The sequence below is a fragment of the Eupeodes corollae genome, chromosome 1 (assembly GCF_945859685.1).
Source record: "Eupeodes corollae chromosome 1, idEupCoro1.1, whole genome shotgun sequence".
Classification (NCBI taxonomy): domain Eukaryota; kingdom Metazoa; phylum Arthropoda; class Insecta; order Diptera; family Syrphidae; genus Eupeodes; species Eupeodes corollae.
In genome coordinates, this window is record NC_079147.1 from 223848975 (window position 1) to 223865769 (window position 16795).

Sequence of the window (16795 nt, forward strand, 5' to 3'; positions counted from 1 at the left end):
TAGAACCGAAGATTTATCAGTGACTAGGCCGTTGCCGTTTTTTCTTTTTATGGTAACCCAACAAATTGTGACCTGTTATTAAGCTTACAAGCAATCGCACAGGTTTTCTGTTTAGGATCTATTTTTATAGAATTTGAGCCTTAATTTCCTAGCTGTAGCAAAGGTTTGAAATCTTTCCTATCTTTCTTCAGTTTTCTGAAGTATCTTATTTCCAATGACTTGTTTTAGTTCACAGGATGACTGTTGCGAAAAGCCAAGCTTAAAATTCTCCAGATCCATCTATTGTCAACCACTCTTCCATCATTATGGATGTTCGAACTTTCCAAGGAGCTAACATACACTCTGAACACAACCTTAGTGAAGCCAAGGTAGTACTTCGAGTTTCCAAATTTTAGGCAAAGCAGAAAGACGATGGGAGAAGAAACAATGGCTACAATCACAAGACTTCGCCAAATCCTTCTCCGACCGATTCTCAAGTAATGTCCTACGAAGTTCTCTGCCGCCAACACAATTAATCGAGATCCAGTGGAAACATTGTTAAGATGTGATGAGAAAATTTGTCGCAGACGGAGTTGCTGATTTTTATAAAGGCACAAACAAGAGAAGATAGAAGTATCAACTCCTCAGAAGGAAAAAGAAAGAACAAGAGAGTGTGCGCTAAAAGGTTTTGAGAGATTTAGAAGCAGAAATGAAATTTCTATGAGCAAGTGAATCAAAATTCACAAACCTCGAACCGAAGGCTGCCAAGACAAAAGTGTTAACATCATAGAAGAACAACAGTCAATGATGGGGATATGCAAGGATAACTTCTGCAGATTGTATAACTAAGACGACGAACCGAATTCCGCTGTCAGGCAGGATGATCCATTCAACAAAGACGACGAAAGCCAACAATTCCGTCCTCCCGACTTAGACGAAGTAAAGATTGCCATATCTAAGCTGAAGTTTAAAAAAGCCGCTGGAGCGGGTGGCTTGAATGCCGAGCTATTTAAAGCAGCTGGAGATAAGTTGGTTAGGAGCATGCACCAACTTATCTGTTAGATATGGTCGGAAGAAAGCATTCCCGATGAATGTAACCTCAATATTGTTTGCCCGTTCCTGAAAAAAGGAGACCCCCTAAACTACACAAACAACAGAGGAATCTACTTCTCTGCCGTAATATGTGGAAAGCCCACAGTTGATCAAATCACATTACGGCATATCGTGGAAAAACCCAAGAACATCAAATCGACACCCACCATCTTTTCATCGATTTCAAGGCCGCATATGACAGCATCTACAGGGACGAGCTGTGTAGAGCCATGTCTAGTTTTGGCATTTCTGCCAAACTCGTCCGTTTGTGGGAATGACCATGCAGAATTCACGCTGCCCCATAAAGGTTGGAAACAACTTAACAGAACCTTTCGATGTCAAAAAAGGTTTTAGACAAAGTGATGCGCTGTCATGTGATTTTTTTAACATCGTGCTTGAAAGAATAGTGCAGAGCTCTCACTTCAACATCAAAGGCACTATCTTTCAAAAGTCTGTCCAATTAATAGCACATGCTGATGACATTGACATTATCGGAAGAACTCAGCGTGAAGCAAGAGGTGGAAAAATTTGTTTTGTGGTCAACGAGGAAAAACAAAGTATATGCTTTCATCAAGAAAGAACCTACAACACCGACGTCTCTATCACAGCGTCACCATCGACAGACGTAACTTCGAGGTTGTCAAGGACTTCGTCTACCTAGTCTCCGCTGTAAACGCAGAAAACACCAGCGCTGAGATCAAAAGAAGAATAACTCTTGCTAACCGCTGTTTCTTAGGGCTATGAAAGCAATTGAGTAGCAAAGACCTCTCTTGAGGAAACAAAGTGTCGCTATATACATAAGACCCTCATCATTCCTTTCCTGTTATATAAGGTGCAGAAGTATGGACTGTGATAAAAGCAAATGAAAGCACGTTAGATCGTTTCGAGAAGAAAGTTCTTCATACGATCTTCGGTCCCGTATGTCTAGAAGGAGAGTGGAGGAGAAGATGGAACGACGAACTGTACGGGCTATACAGCAAAGAAGAAAGTCCAACGCCTGAGGTTGCTGGATTACGTAAAGCACATGGAAACCATTGCACAGGTCCGAAAGGCCTGGGAAACCACACCCACAAGATAACCCAGTAGATTGATAAGTTTTCTTGGAAAAAATTCACAAATTCCATATTTTACTTCTTAAAAACCTTATCTTGGCTTCGATCTTCAATTTTACATTCCATCAAAAATAAAATAACCAAAGGTGAAAAATTCGGATAATTATGATCCATTTAAAGGAGCTTACATATATGACCTTACTTTCTATTATCAACACAAAGTGTAATGTCTTAGTTTAAATATCGGTGCAAAAACTTTAATCTTACGTCAACGCTACTGGCTAGATCAGAAATATTGTCAGTAGTTCTTGAGCGACTGTCATGATTACCAGTTTTGACATTACTCACTTGTCCCAATGGCTTATATTTTTAAAACCTTTTTTATCAGATTTGAAGTGAATTTTGACAATTTCAAGCATCGACCCATTTGACAAATATAAAAAAATGACAGCTTCAAAAGTTACAGCTGATCAAAACTTATTAGAAAACCCTTTAGTTGATAATTTTTAAGAACAATATTTATTAAAATCTTAAGTTTCTCACCATGTGTCCATTTCTGTGCCTAAGTGTTAATATAGAAGGTTAATGTTGTGTATTTTGAAGGTCTTGAATATTTATTGACACATTAAGACTACAGTTTTTATTGTCTAAAGGAATTGTTCAAACAAAATCTTACTACAAAAAAACTTCGACAAGTCTAAATATTTGGTTGAAAGACTACTTTCTACATCCTAATCGAGTTTTTTTTACAACTTTTTACAGCTGTTTTTTGATTTGGATTTTATCCTGCACTTTTGCACTTTTTTATATTGTGCGCGCATCAAGGAGATATGAATACCCTTATAATGATTATACACGGTGCAAGCAATTAGGAAGGGAGGATAGGATTTGGAAGGAGATACCGATGCACGTTGGTTTTGAATGCCTGCACATTGTAATGAGCGGGAAATATTGAGTCTGGTAAAGCATTCCACATTCGTGTAGTGCGACTAAAAAAAGAATCTCTGTTCTTTACTGTACGTCCGAATTTGGGCTCAAGGGTAAACTGATGGGAGTTCCTAAAGAACGGGTATTAAGGTTAAATTGTTTGAGGGGAGGAATGCAACTGGCTATTTTACTAGAATATTGTATATGAAACTTGCACTTAACCTTCCTTTTGTGTATTTTTTGTTTAAAGAAAACTCGTATATAAATGAATTCGTCAGAATTTCCTTGAAGTGAATATATCTAATTTTAATGTAAGTTCATCATTTCCAATTATGAAATTAGATTTCCTAAACTAATAGCCAAGTTAGTTCTGAGTTTTTTTTTCTTATATATCAAGGTTACTGCTAAACGCTAATGCATCAACACCAATTATTATCCTACAGTAATAGACTATTTCTAAAAATTTACTTAATACCCTAATTGAATACAATTTAATACGTTTTAACCTTCAAAAAAACACCACTTCATAGAATTTTCAAGTTCGATTTAACTGGCTTATTCTCATAGCACTTACACTGACAGAATCGATTGATTTAGTTATAATTCAATTTGACTTTTATAGCACACGTGCAATATGGATTTATACATACATATTCCATACATTATATACGTACATGTTATGCATCTTAAAGGAAAACTTTATAACTGGAATTGTACCTATGAACATCAAGTCATATACATATGTATATAGAAAAGATTCTTGGAATGTTTTTTTTTTTTTTGGAAACCATCACCATAGAAACGATCGACCCATGTTAGTAGCTTAAGGTAACAACTTTTTATAATAGTATAATCCTTAAGTTTGCAATGGAAAGGGTGTTTTCTCGAGATAACAAAGTTATATCCTTGAAGAAGACTTCTCTGATGCATCAACTGAATCAAGAGCAATTCTTCAACTTTTCAACAAATTTGAAATTATAGACTAAAGAAAAGAATAAATTGAGTCTTCGTTTAAACTTTAAAACAAGTTACGTAAAAGTTTTGGTCCAAAAATCATCTTTTTTAGGATATATTTTCCTCATACTCACACAATTGTCAACTGAAAAGAATGTTATATTTGTTTAAAAGATTTAATTAAAATAATATTTTTTTTGTTTGTTCGTCCTCAACCAGACTTAAAACCACATCAAAACTAATTCATTAACTTCAGTTGCACTTTTTAGCTCTCTATGTATTTTTTGACATGACTTGAACTGGACACTTGACATGAAAAAGTTCTTTTAAAATTAGAAACATTCTTTTGTCTATGGTCATGTAGTCCTTGCTGTTCCATTTTACCGGTTCCGGTATAAATTTAAAACAATTTGTGGTTTCTGATCGGACTAAAAGATGACTTGTAAAAGCTGAAATTCCCTTCATCGTCTGGGGACATGAATATAGTATACTCTTTTAGTATGTCTATTTTTATTGTTCATTTTGATTAATTTAGAGTACATACCTACCACAGCAGCCCTTAAATTGTTTTGAGTTAATTAATTGCGACTTGAGTGACCTGTTTTTAAAATACCTTGTGACAAAAAAGTTTAAATGAATATTTCTATAAAACTTTTTTTGCTATTTCTTATAAAAAGAAACTTAAAAGTTACCAAAATAGGTTCTTATGCTTGATGGATAATCAGAATTTAATTAATTAATTAATAACTGACAAAAATGTTTCAGTAAAGGGATTGACGCTAAACTTAAACATATTGAAAGAAGCATAACTTCATCTATAGAAAAATCCCCAATTTAGAAATAGAAAAGAATGAAAGACATTGAAAATGCTATTCAGGAAATAGGTCTGCTAAAAGAAAAACTATATACTATTTTGTTTGGAATTGTTGCTTCGGTGGTTTCCATGATTGAATATTTTATTTCGAGACTTCAAAGCAAGTAAGAAAGTCAAACTTGTAATGCTTGGAAAGCTGATGATTTGTGGACTTTTTCTACAAAACAACATGTTGACCTTAGATCTTGTTTTTTAGTTTATTTTGAATGTTTAATTTGATGAAATCGTTTTCAGTGAACAGCTGATTTTATATTTCACATTTAATTCCACTGAAAACGTGCCATTTTCTTTGATTTTCATCAGGAATAACTTGATTACAATACGAAAGTATTTGTCGAATGCCAAAAATTTTCAATGAAAGCTATAACAAACCTTTGAAACAAATTTCAATAATTGGTTTCAATGATGAAAATCAATGATAGCTACAACTCTCTCCTTACAACCTCCAAAACCACTAATTCTTTTGTTTGATGATGATGTTTCGAATTTGTATTATTGTATGTTTTGTTTTGATATTTTGATGGAAATCAGGGACTTTATTTCGGTGTCCTTTTGGGTCAACAAAAGTTGTGGTTTGGAAGAAGAAATTCTTTGGTTACTGATAGGCAAAAAAAATTTAAGCTTGGATAAGTAATTAGACATGAGTATCAATTTTAAAATAAGGTACTGATTTTTTTAATTTTTCAAAGCTTAACAAGAAATAATTTAAGGCAATCGTTAGACTTATCACCTGGGATTCAAGAAAAGAAAGTTCGAAAAAATACTTTCACGTTGATGTAATGTTTTATAAGCAATTGTAACTTTCTATACTTGAATTAAACTGACTTTCACCACTTACTAGTCCTGTGTGAACTAGGGCCTCACCCAACAAACTTCTCCATCTACCTCTGTCCCTAGCTAGATGTCTCCAGTTATGCACTCCAAGTTAGATGGGGCCACTTGATCCGCGGCCTTCCTCTACTGCGCTACCCTGTGGGTGTGAATTCGAATAATTTCGGAGCCAGGACGTTGGTTTCCATACGTTCTACATGACAAAGCCATTACAGGCGTCTGAATTTTATTATACTAACTAATAGTGCTTTCTTCCAACCATACAGATAAGTTGGTAAATGCTCCAAACCAAATCATCTATAGCTTCTTCAAAAAACTATGCATTTAAGTTGTCTGTGTCAGCGGCTTTGTTAGGCTTCAGTTTAGATATGGTAATTTTATGGTTTTCTTCATTCATATTGAATGGATCATTCTACCTTACAGAGGAATTCGGTTCGTCGTTGACCCTATAAAGTTTGTAAAAATGGTTCTTCTATATCCTCAGCATTGACCCCCAGATTTTTAGATTTTAGATTAGATTGGTTTTTATTTTGATAACGTTGTTTAAAAGTTGTTTTATAAAGTTTACAAACAAAAAGCATGGCTTTTTTCTGACGACTGCCTAGTTGACAAATCATACAAAAAATGACATAGCTCAATAATATTTTTAAAAACTTTCATTATTAATTCTATTTCTATAGAGAAGAGCTAGCCTGCAGAATTGATATAATTTTTTAACTCCCTTATTGCTAAGCAAGCGTACAGCTTGTTTTTGCGTCAGTATTTCGCTACCAAATGTATTCCTTCTTATTTCTTTAAGAACTGGACACCTTCCAACAAAGTGCAAAACATCTTCCCTTTCTTTTAAATTGCTAAATGAGCATATAATTAGTAAGTCTTCTCTATGAGGTAAAAAACTCAGCTGCATTACTTCACCTCTCAATTTAACCTTCACTGAAATTTCGACAATAATATTATCGTCCCTAAAATAGTTCCTCTCTTCCAAATTGTGATTTAGTTGACAGTAGAGCTGCTTGTATACAGATCCTGTAGCGTCATTCAAGTATTTCTCTCTTTGTCCACAGCGGAAATGAGCTGGTATGAAGAAGCTTTTAAATCATCCTGATTAATATACAAAAGGTTATATTCCATTCCACATTTTTTTGCCAAATTTATCGAATCAGCGCACCAACTTATTTTGGTTCGTATTACTTGAAGCGCTGCTATATTCGGAAGCCTATTATTTGAATTTCGTGACAACTTCAATGACGTCTCCATTATAGAAACAGTTTTCTTTCGCCGAATTTCGACCTCTTCCTCGTTTAAAAATTAAAATTTTTGACTTTTTAAGATTAACCATCAAACTCCAAAGCTGTCAATATTGATACAGGCGGTTTATCATTAACTCCAATGATTCAGGTGATGCTGCCAAATGAACAATGTCGTCCACAAAGAGCAATGCTTGTATTATTTGCCCGGCGAAGTCTATGCCACCTGGTAAGAAATCTGTAAAATCTTCAATTAATAAGGCGAATATTCTCAATGTACAGCCCTGTCTGACTTCCGATTGTGTTTTAAAACACCTCGACTGGACTCTTCTCCATTCCATTCCTTAGCAGTTTTATCTGCATATAGATTTTCTTTTATTATGGTTCCACTTTCGTCTTTGCAGTCTTCAATTCGAGGTTTTATGCACTTGTAAACTTCATTTCACCAGCGAATAGAACTTTTGAATTTCATTTTTGCTTCTAAATCTCTCAAAATCTTCGACCGTTTCTCAACCTATCTCTTTTTTCTTTTACGAAGTCGGTGATCATCTTTCCTATTTTATGTATTTCGGCTTTGCGAGTCTGTTGCTAGTCTCTATTTGCATTTGCTTCATTGAAACCCAGCACTTCAAAGGCGGCTTTTCTTATTGCATCTTGGCAATATTTCCACTGGTTTTCGATACATTATGTTGGCGGCAGAGAACTTCGAAAGAGGTTACTTGGCACTCTATCGAAGAAGTATTTAGCGATCTCTTGCGATTGTATCCGTTCCGCATTGTATCTTCTCCTAGCATCTCTTTGCTTTGCATGGGTTTGAAAAACGAAGGTGCTACCTTGGGAATGGTCCAAGTCGATGTTAGCTCCGCGAAAAGTTTAGACGTCCATGATGCTGGGAGCGTGTCTAGCGTCGATCGCAATATCATAAATCAGGTTGATTTTAGATTGGTCGGGAGAACACCAAGTTCCTTTATGGAAAACGAGTGCTTGCTACCATGACTTTTCGTTTCATAGTAAGATCCGTTATCGAAGTTGTTGACGTGCAGGTTGTTTTTCCCCATTATTCCACCAAAGATGTCTTCCCTTCCTAGCTTGACTTAAAAATCGCCCAGGACAATTTCAATATCGTAGCTAGTGAACATCATCCTTCTCTACTGTGATGGCGTGTGCGCATATTAGGCTTATGTTGCCGACTTTAGACTTACATGGGTTATCAACAGTAAATCCGTCTGTTCATGAGGCTTGTTGCTGCTTCGCAACTGGTTTTTCTTAAGGTGCTCAGGAAGTCAACTTGACTGAATAGAGCTTCGACCTGAAGGACAAGGTCTTTGATTAAACTCAAGCCCTATATGGTGTTTACTAAGTAGTTCAACCTAAGTGGAACTGTAGAAGCTCCCGCGTATTTAATCTTGGGAAGTCTTTCGCTGCCGTCTGGATGAAAGGAGACCCTCGTTGGCTTCCACCAATAACTTTCCACTGGGGCTGGAACCGAATCTCCAATTAAGTAACTAGGCACCGCTTAGAGGTGAGAGTAAGAGTTCGTAGACAGATGTGAGTTTTTAAGAAAAAACCTCTGGACACTTGTGCCCTCTTTTAAACATATGTCTACCATTTACACTTCGGATATTTCATACAGAAAGGTGAAATATCAACACATGTTCGTCTTCTATCCTTACTAAGTTTTGGTACGAATCTTGTGTACAGTGAAGGAAAAAATTCCCACACACAGTTAGTACCTTGGCTCGACTTGATTAGAAAAAGCAAACATTCCCATTACTAATGGAACACATTTTATCACATTTTGGATCGTGCTTTAATCGTGTCCGTATTTTTCTTGATTCCTTCACAATTCTTCATTAAAATTCCAAAGAATTCAAATTGGAGCTCCGAGGCGGCCAATTGGCATCGTCATGTCATCTGATATCATGATTTGGAAATTTGGTATACTCAAAAGATATTTGTGACGTGGGCTATCTTTGGTTTTCCAAGATTCAGATACGGCGATTTTTGTGTTGACATAGCTGCAACCGTAATAAAAATGCACCTGGTTCTAGAATATGATTTTTCGCCCAATACCGTTTTCCAATTTAAGCTGATCTAACGTCTAAACTTTAAAGCGATAACGAACGGAGGATTGTCTTGTGCCATCAATTCATAAGTCCTTTTAAGAAGATATTCCGAAGCCTTTATGTAATATTGAGATGTTGAGATAGACGACTATTTGAAGTTTGTTAATTGATTCCAACACACTCTTCTGAACGCATCGTAAAACAACGACGGTCATAAGTGTTATCCATTATACAAGTCTTAAAAAATTTTGTACAAACGTAAGTAAAACATACTGAAATCTCAATTTGCGCCGAAATTGCTTTCCCAGAAATGAACTGTTTCAACAATATTCAAGCATACTGATGACGATACTGATTTCTGTCAATACTTCGAATGGGTAGCAAAATCTGACTGCAGGGTATTATAGAACTTTCCAGAAATACAAACGTTTAGTTTCTTAAACACTTAAGACATACTCCAGACTCTCTTCTAAATTTTGTTTATTTTGATTTGAAATTCACCGCGGTTAAAAAAAAAAACAAGTTATTACAAGTAACCTTAAATCAAACTTTAAAAATCCATCTTTCGTGTTTGGTCTTATTTTTCAAATAAAGGCTTACCTTTTTGATTAAAAAAACAGAACATTTACATGACCATCGAGTTTTGCTCTCAAGAGTTTATCCTAATATTTCAATTTAATTAATTTCAAATAATATATTCGGTGTCATACCTTTTATTTCAAAAAACTTGAGAATGTCTTAAATATAATAAATTTTAATTAATTACAAAAAATAAAGGAGCAATTTATTTGATTGCATATGACACATGATATAAGATTCAACCCATTTAAAGGACAAGACACGTTCATAGAATTTTAATGTTTCCTGATGATGCCTGAAGACATTCAATCCTTACACCTTCAATATTATGTACATATATAAGTATACCTTATCCATAAAATATAAAGACAGAAAGAAAGACTAAGAAGATTGCTAGATACTTCAATTATGATGAATGAACAACAGAATAATGCTAAATTGATACAAAAAATGATACTTGAGAAAATTCTAGAACTTGAACATCAGTTCATATTTATGTACATTTTATCCCAAAAAAGGATATGATTTTAAATTATACTCAAAACACAAAAATTCAATAGAATTTGTCTACATTATTCAGTTGTATCTTTCGTAGATATAAATAAAAATATGATTTATGAAGGAGAGTGCTTTAAATGAATAAATCATGTTGTCTTTATATTATACAAGTTTTTTTTGAAATGAATTATTCAAATAAATATTGAAGTTAATAGGAAATTTCATTTCTTTATTATGGAATTTGTTTCAATTAAAATTATATGAAAAATAATTTTATTTCTTAAAAAAAATACAAGAGATATATATTTTTATTTATTTTTATTTGAATATGAAATGTTGTATTTATTCTTTTATTTTATTCTCAAATTAGCTTTCTTTGTTAGTATTTTGAAGTATGTGTATCATATTAAAGCAGACTTTACGAAAATATTTTATAAATTGCATTCGACCCAATAATTTATAAAAAAAACTATCATGGGAATTGAAGATTAATTTCTGGTTCCAAGTCAACACTTTCAAAACTCAACAATTGCAAATGGTATTTTGTTTGCACGTAAAGCTTTTGATCTGGCAATACTTTTTTCGAAATTGGCATTTTGACAGCTGTCATCTGATTTATGCCCAGTTTGGTTTGCTCTTCAAAATAAAAAGAATTAATCCTGAACAACACGCTTAAGCATAGAAACAATCAATTTATTGAAGGCAGCGTTTGGCAACCTCACTATCCAACTCCCTGGGCCTGTGTAGTTGCCTCCAAAAAGGTTCGATTTAACACAGCTGGATTAATTTTGCACTTTTTGCGCATCAAAGTGACTTTACATAAACCCCCATTATTGATAATTTGGAAGAAAATATACGGCATCTAATTGCTGAAAATTGAAAATTGGTCCTCTCAACTAGAATTTATTCAAAAAAAAACACCAAACCAAACGGCACTTGTCCGAAATCATATTCATAACATTATGACAAACCTTTATCTTAGTTATGAACCTACATTCTTTGCCATAGTCTTCAGATATATGGGTTTTATTTCTTATTGAATACACTTCTTAAAAAAACCCTCTTTGCTTTGAATAAAGCTAAAATTTTATATCTCAACAAATTTACATATTAACTTCATAAAAATTCCGACAAAGCTCGGTTCATAGTAGAAATACCACAAAAAGTCTTTAAGTCTTCCTTCCTTCATAATTCATTTATCTTTTTGAAAACAATTGTTTAGTCTGCAGGTTGCTATTATATCATTTTGTGGAAGAAATAAACTACCTGAGAGTTATAGAACAAAATGCACACAAAATGTTTTATTCCAGGTGGCGTAGTCTCTGAAACTTTGTTTACTAATAACAAATACTTTTATAGATATAGTTATCATAATTCCCTACTCAGAAATAATGTTTTTTTAATAACTAAGAACCTGTATCCAAGTAATTTCAAACGGTTTACTCCAAATCTATCAGTCAGTTATACGATTAAAAGTCTCACAATTTTTGTTTTTCTAGAATTACATGAGCTACAACTTTGTTTTGAAAAACCCATAGTTTTCGAGAACTTTCAATAAAAAATTAACTTAATCCTATAAATTTCTGCCCGAAATGATAGGTCTGCTAACAGATGTAGAACTGATAAAGAATAAAGCTATTTGTTATTTATTTAATTTCCTGGACTGGAGAATCAGAAAGAATAATACCGGTCGAGCTCTAGAAAGTCTCTGATATGGTAACATCTATTCTTGAGATCTATACCATATTCCTTCAATGTGGAGAGAAGTTAATGTTGTCTTCATACTCAACACAGGTAAATACTATCAAGTTTACCTTAAAGATCTGAGACCCATAAGTCTATTATCATTGCTGCTCTAGAACTTAGAAAGATTGATAAACCTCAAAGCAATAATTGATGCAAGACTTCTATCTTACTAACAAGGTTGGTAAATTGGTGAAAACGGTGTTACACACTCTTGTACGCACCATCAAATACTCTCTCCATCATAAAGAATGCACTATGATTGTCTTCTTTGACACTGAAGGCGCCTTTAACAGCCTGGGCACATTTGGAATAACGTCTCTATACGTAGTGAGTTCGTTAAGGGAGTTAAGTTAATTCATGGATATTTGGATAGCTCTATATTTTCAGGAACATTTTGAACCATTGCGCGTAAGTTGTCATCTGATATCTTTCTAGTTAAAGGTGGTTCGGTGATCTAACTGTAGCACATTTTATTAAATCGATGCAATCATCGGCAATAACATTTATTTATGGGATCTTAAACTGTCAAATTTCATTCATTTTCCTAACTTGTATATCCGCTCTGCTTTTCAAAAACCTTCTAAGGTCTAATTCCCGGACAAGGCTTCGGCTATCAGCTAACATAGCAAGTTAAATATTTTCTGGATGGCAATAATATGAATTACGCTCTTTTACCGGATGAACAATTGCCTTAAGGTTTTTGGTTTGCTAAAATGTGTTTTGGTCCATCTAAACAAGATGGTTTTTAATTGTTTTGAAACCAAACACTTTTATTATGTACGTAGCCAGAACCAATAACTCCTTTGAAGGTTTTTCAGTTGTTTCATAGAGTCGTAGAATCCTGTTAGCTGTTGTAAGCCACCTTGAATGAGACATTCTTAATGGCTATCGGTTCGCAAGCTCTAAAGCTACATTCCCACTAGAAACTGCTTCACACATTTCATATAGATATTTCTGATCCGTGCGTAAATTTTCTAGTTATCGGAGGCAGTTCTACCATTATTTTTTCAAAAGCTTGAATTGGTAAACTCTTACAGCCCTCAAGAGCTTTTCCCACTACTCCATGAAAGCATTTTGCTTCATTGGTTTTTCCATCAACATGTGCCATTAAATGACGAAGTGGGAGTTCATTTAGATGGAGTAAACAAATAAACCAATGTACCTGCCAATGGCTGCCTTGAGCTGGTATAGAAAACCATTTTTGGATCTAGTGTTAACTTCTTCCATATAAACACACAGGATGTTTTTTACAAAGTCAATTATGCTTGAAGATATTGTTTTGCCATTCCCACAAGATGGTGTAAAGTCCCAGTTACTGTCTTTTTGGCTCAAATGTGTTCTGGCCCCAATTGTTTCCAAAATCATTGTTTTGTCTTTTCGTCAGTCAAAGTATACGCCTGTTATATTTTTAATTTGACAGTGAAGATTTTGACGTAATTTTTGTCTTTTTCGTCTTATTTTACTTCTGTCACTTACTTTTGAAGAATCTAGCTTGGAGACGACACCAATGTCTTGTAAAAGAGAACTTACCAGAATTGATGCTGACCTGTCGGATGCTCCTGTTCTGTAGCAGGCTGATACTTAATTCGTTTAATTTATCCTAGCTTGTAATGTTGGAATTGACGGGCTTCTGCTGCGTAATATCGGAAAGTTGCTGTCGACATCGCCCTCGTTATCGTCATAGCTTACAACACTTGGATCATTACCACTTTCATCAGAAATTTGAAGATCATTTTTGAGTCTCTTAGATTCTTTCCTCTCTTCATGCCTTTTTCGTTTTAGATCCTCTGGAATTTTCCGATCATTCCTTTTTTTAATCTTTTCGTCAACCCAGAGTCAAGACTTCCAATTAACATACTCCTTGACTGTCTTTGGTCAAGTAAAAACATGGTTCTGCTTGAGGAACTTTTATTGGGTGGATGTTGTAAACCGTCAAAAAAATAAGCAAAGACCAAAGGCAAGCCTATGTATAATCGGATCGTTTCGTAAGACCCATTATGCTGAACAATCACTGAACAATCTACTTCATCCAACACACGATTTAAAACTATCAAATTGCTTAATATCTCCTAAGCTCCTTGATAATTGGTGTCATGACCTGACCCTGCCCAATAGGACACCATGCAACGTGGCTATCCGTATTCTAAAATGACTTTTTCGGAACTCATATGGACAAGTAAAAAAAGAAACAGTTTTCCTCAAAAACGTTAAACCTACCTACGAGAATTCTTCCATAATGATCTCAAACACACTAACATAATAAGTCTTTCCCGTTTCTTAAGTAACTCCAATTGGTTTCACTGATCGCGGAAGAAGGCCTCTAGATTCACGATGTGGCATCACAGTGGGCAAAAAATGGCCTAAGTGTGGAAAGCCACTTCAACCTTACCTAACCCGGACAAGACAACTAAGAAAAGTTTTTTAGAAAATTATCAAGAATAAGCTACTTAGGTGCATTCCTTTCAAATACTTGAGTTTTAGGATTTATTTTTATTTACATGGGGCGTATGAGTAACTTTTTTTGAGTTTTATTTAATTGAATACCCTGTGCATAAACGTTACAATGCATGTTTAATAATAAAATTTGTTCTAATTAACTAAAATATTTAAAACTCTGGGAATGTAATATCTCCTAATAAGTGTAACTTATTATTATATTATTAAGTTTATATAAGAAAATCATTAATCCGCTTCTTATACATTTCTTTTTCTTTAAAGAAAATAATCTTATTTATTTTAATTATTAACTAATTAAAAACAAAAATATACATATTTGTCATATTTCTGCAAACAATTAGCAATAAGTTACTTATAAATGCATCTTTTTTTCTTCCAGGTAAGTTAACACACAAGGAAATGCATAGTAAGTCATATAGAAATTATGTTCCTTTAGTCTTTTGATATTTTTCTTTTTTGAAAGTATTTTCTTTTATTTAATTTTATTAAAAAACAAAATAAATACTACTTTCTGTTCATTAATCTTTAAAGAGATTTAATATATTTTTCCTTCTTTATTTTCCAAAATAATCCCTTATGCCTACGCCCTGTATATAAATACTTTGTTACTTGTAAGTGATTTTTATTTAATCACATATCTTATGTAAGGTTTATCGCATGAAAAAGTGATTCTTTCCATCTCTTATCTGGAGAGTACAATAAAAAACAGAACTTTTCGGTTGGCTTAAGAGATTTCAAGAACTTTACCAAAAATGTCGTCTTTTTTTTCTCTCCCAACGCCATAATACAAAAGGATAACAAAAGAAAATGGTAAATCCATTTCGTTTATTGGACCTAAGATTTATATACGAGTATATAAAGTCCATAGGTAAGGTATCCCTTTTCAACAACAAACGACACAAAGTACACAAAGCGAACTTAGACTATAGGCTTTTTGCTATGTGAAAGTTTTGCGACTCTAAAGATCCATACCTATAGACGAATTGAGTATACATTAGTTTATCCCCAAATAGAAAATCAAAGTCACAAACCAAAACCCAGGAAAAAGTATATTAAAGTTTTGTTTATTTATACTTTCTTGTGTTTACAGCCAAAAACTTCAACACCCTTAAAGGAAAAATAAATAACCAGTAGGTAGTTAATGAGTTGGACCGATAATGTAGAAAAATAGGAAGGATTCTAATAATTGTTTATTATTATTGTAAATCTTAAACAAATAATTTTCTTTGAATTGAATACATTGTATTATATTGAACTTGTAATTTTTCTTTAAATATTTTACTTATTTTTACCAACAATTTTAAATGAAAAGAAACCTTTAATTAAAAGCAAACATATTTTAAATCAATAATCAATAATCACCCCTATTATGGAATTCGCCAAATGAGCTTAAGTGTAATAGTTTCAATAATTATCCAAACTTTTGTTATTACTAAATCCGACGAAAGAAATTGAGCGGACTTTGTTTTTAACTCATTTGGTATTACTGAAATCGCAATTTTGTTTGCACTTATAATTTCTATAATCTGTCATTTGCCCTAATATCGAGACGAATCTAAAGTGAATTGTAAGTTAAACGAAAACAAAAATAAACAAGTTCAAAATGTTCTTCATAATAGGAAAAAAAATAGGAAAACTGAAATAGGCTCTGGTGTACATTTAGCCAAATGATATCTTTTTTGAATCAGTAAATAACATTGTTAAACTCTTTTAACCCAATAGAGAAAAGTGTAGTTACTAGAAAACAACATTACACTGGTACTGTGCTTACAGAGCATCTGGAAAGTAGCTTTTTCGTTGTTTATTGAACTTTATGTCGTTTAAATGTCACAAAATAATAGTGTCAATAGGCAAGTTAAAAAATTATAGGGAAATTTAAGGAATCGGCAATGTAGTCTATCGGATGAATTTTATAACTAAGTTTTTACAACGAATGCAAAAGGTTAGTGGATCTAATTGAATTACCATTAGTAAAATCCTAAAATTCTTTATTAGACAATAATGCCTCTGCTGAATTTGAATGTGATTAAAATTAATATTATTTAAAAACCTTTACACAAATTTCACATTTCAACAAGATTTTGAAAATAGCAATGAAGCTATACTTTTTGATTGACTTTACTTGACTTCATTACGTCAATGGCTTAAGATACGAGTACAATCTTTTAAAAATGGAAGAAAAAGTATTTTGTAGGGTTTTTCAAAATGAGGTTTCACCACTAATAAATGTTAATTTCACACAATATCATCCAAATGAAAGCCACAGCTTTCCAACAACAATTTTTGAATTTTTCGAGTGTCTAATAGTGTATTAACGCATCCTCCGAAGCGAAAATAACCTCATTACTGATGATGATCTTTCAAAGGAAATTCAAATCATTTTGATACATTTAAAGATGTTTCTGTTAATCGTGTTAACTGAATTTCAAAAACCTTCCTTATTCATAAGACGGTGTTATGTTGGTTGTGGAATGCCTGATTCCAAGTTTAACC

The 16795-nt window shown here is 33.4% G+C and overlaps 1 protein-coding gene across 4 annotated transcripts in view; it reads left to right on the top strand.

The window, feature by feature from the left end:
- The window catches only part of LOC129950583 (high affinity cGMP-specific 3',5'-cyclic phosphodiesterase 9A), a 267471-nt gene that overhangs the window by 144077 nt on the left and 106599 nt on the right, over window positions 1–16795 (top strand). For 3 of the 4 annotated variants that reach the window (XM_056062534.1, XM_056062531.1, XM_056062516.1), the window contains exon 4: window positions 14682–14708. The exons of the other annotated variant lie outside the window; for it this stretch is intronic. In XM_056062534.1, the coding sequence (XP_055918509.1) occupies window positions 14682–14708 (27 nt within the window). The remainder of the gene's footprint in view (window positions 1–14681; window positions 14709–16795) is intronic. 4 annotated transcript variants of the gene reach the window in all.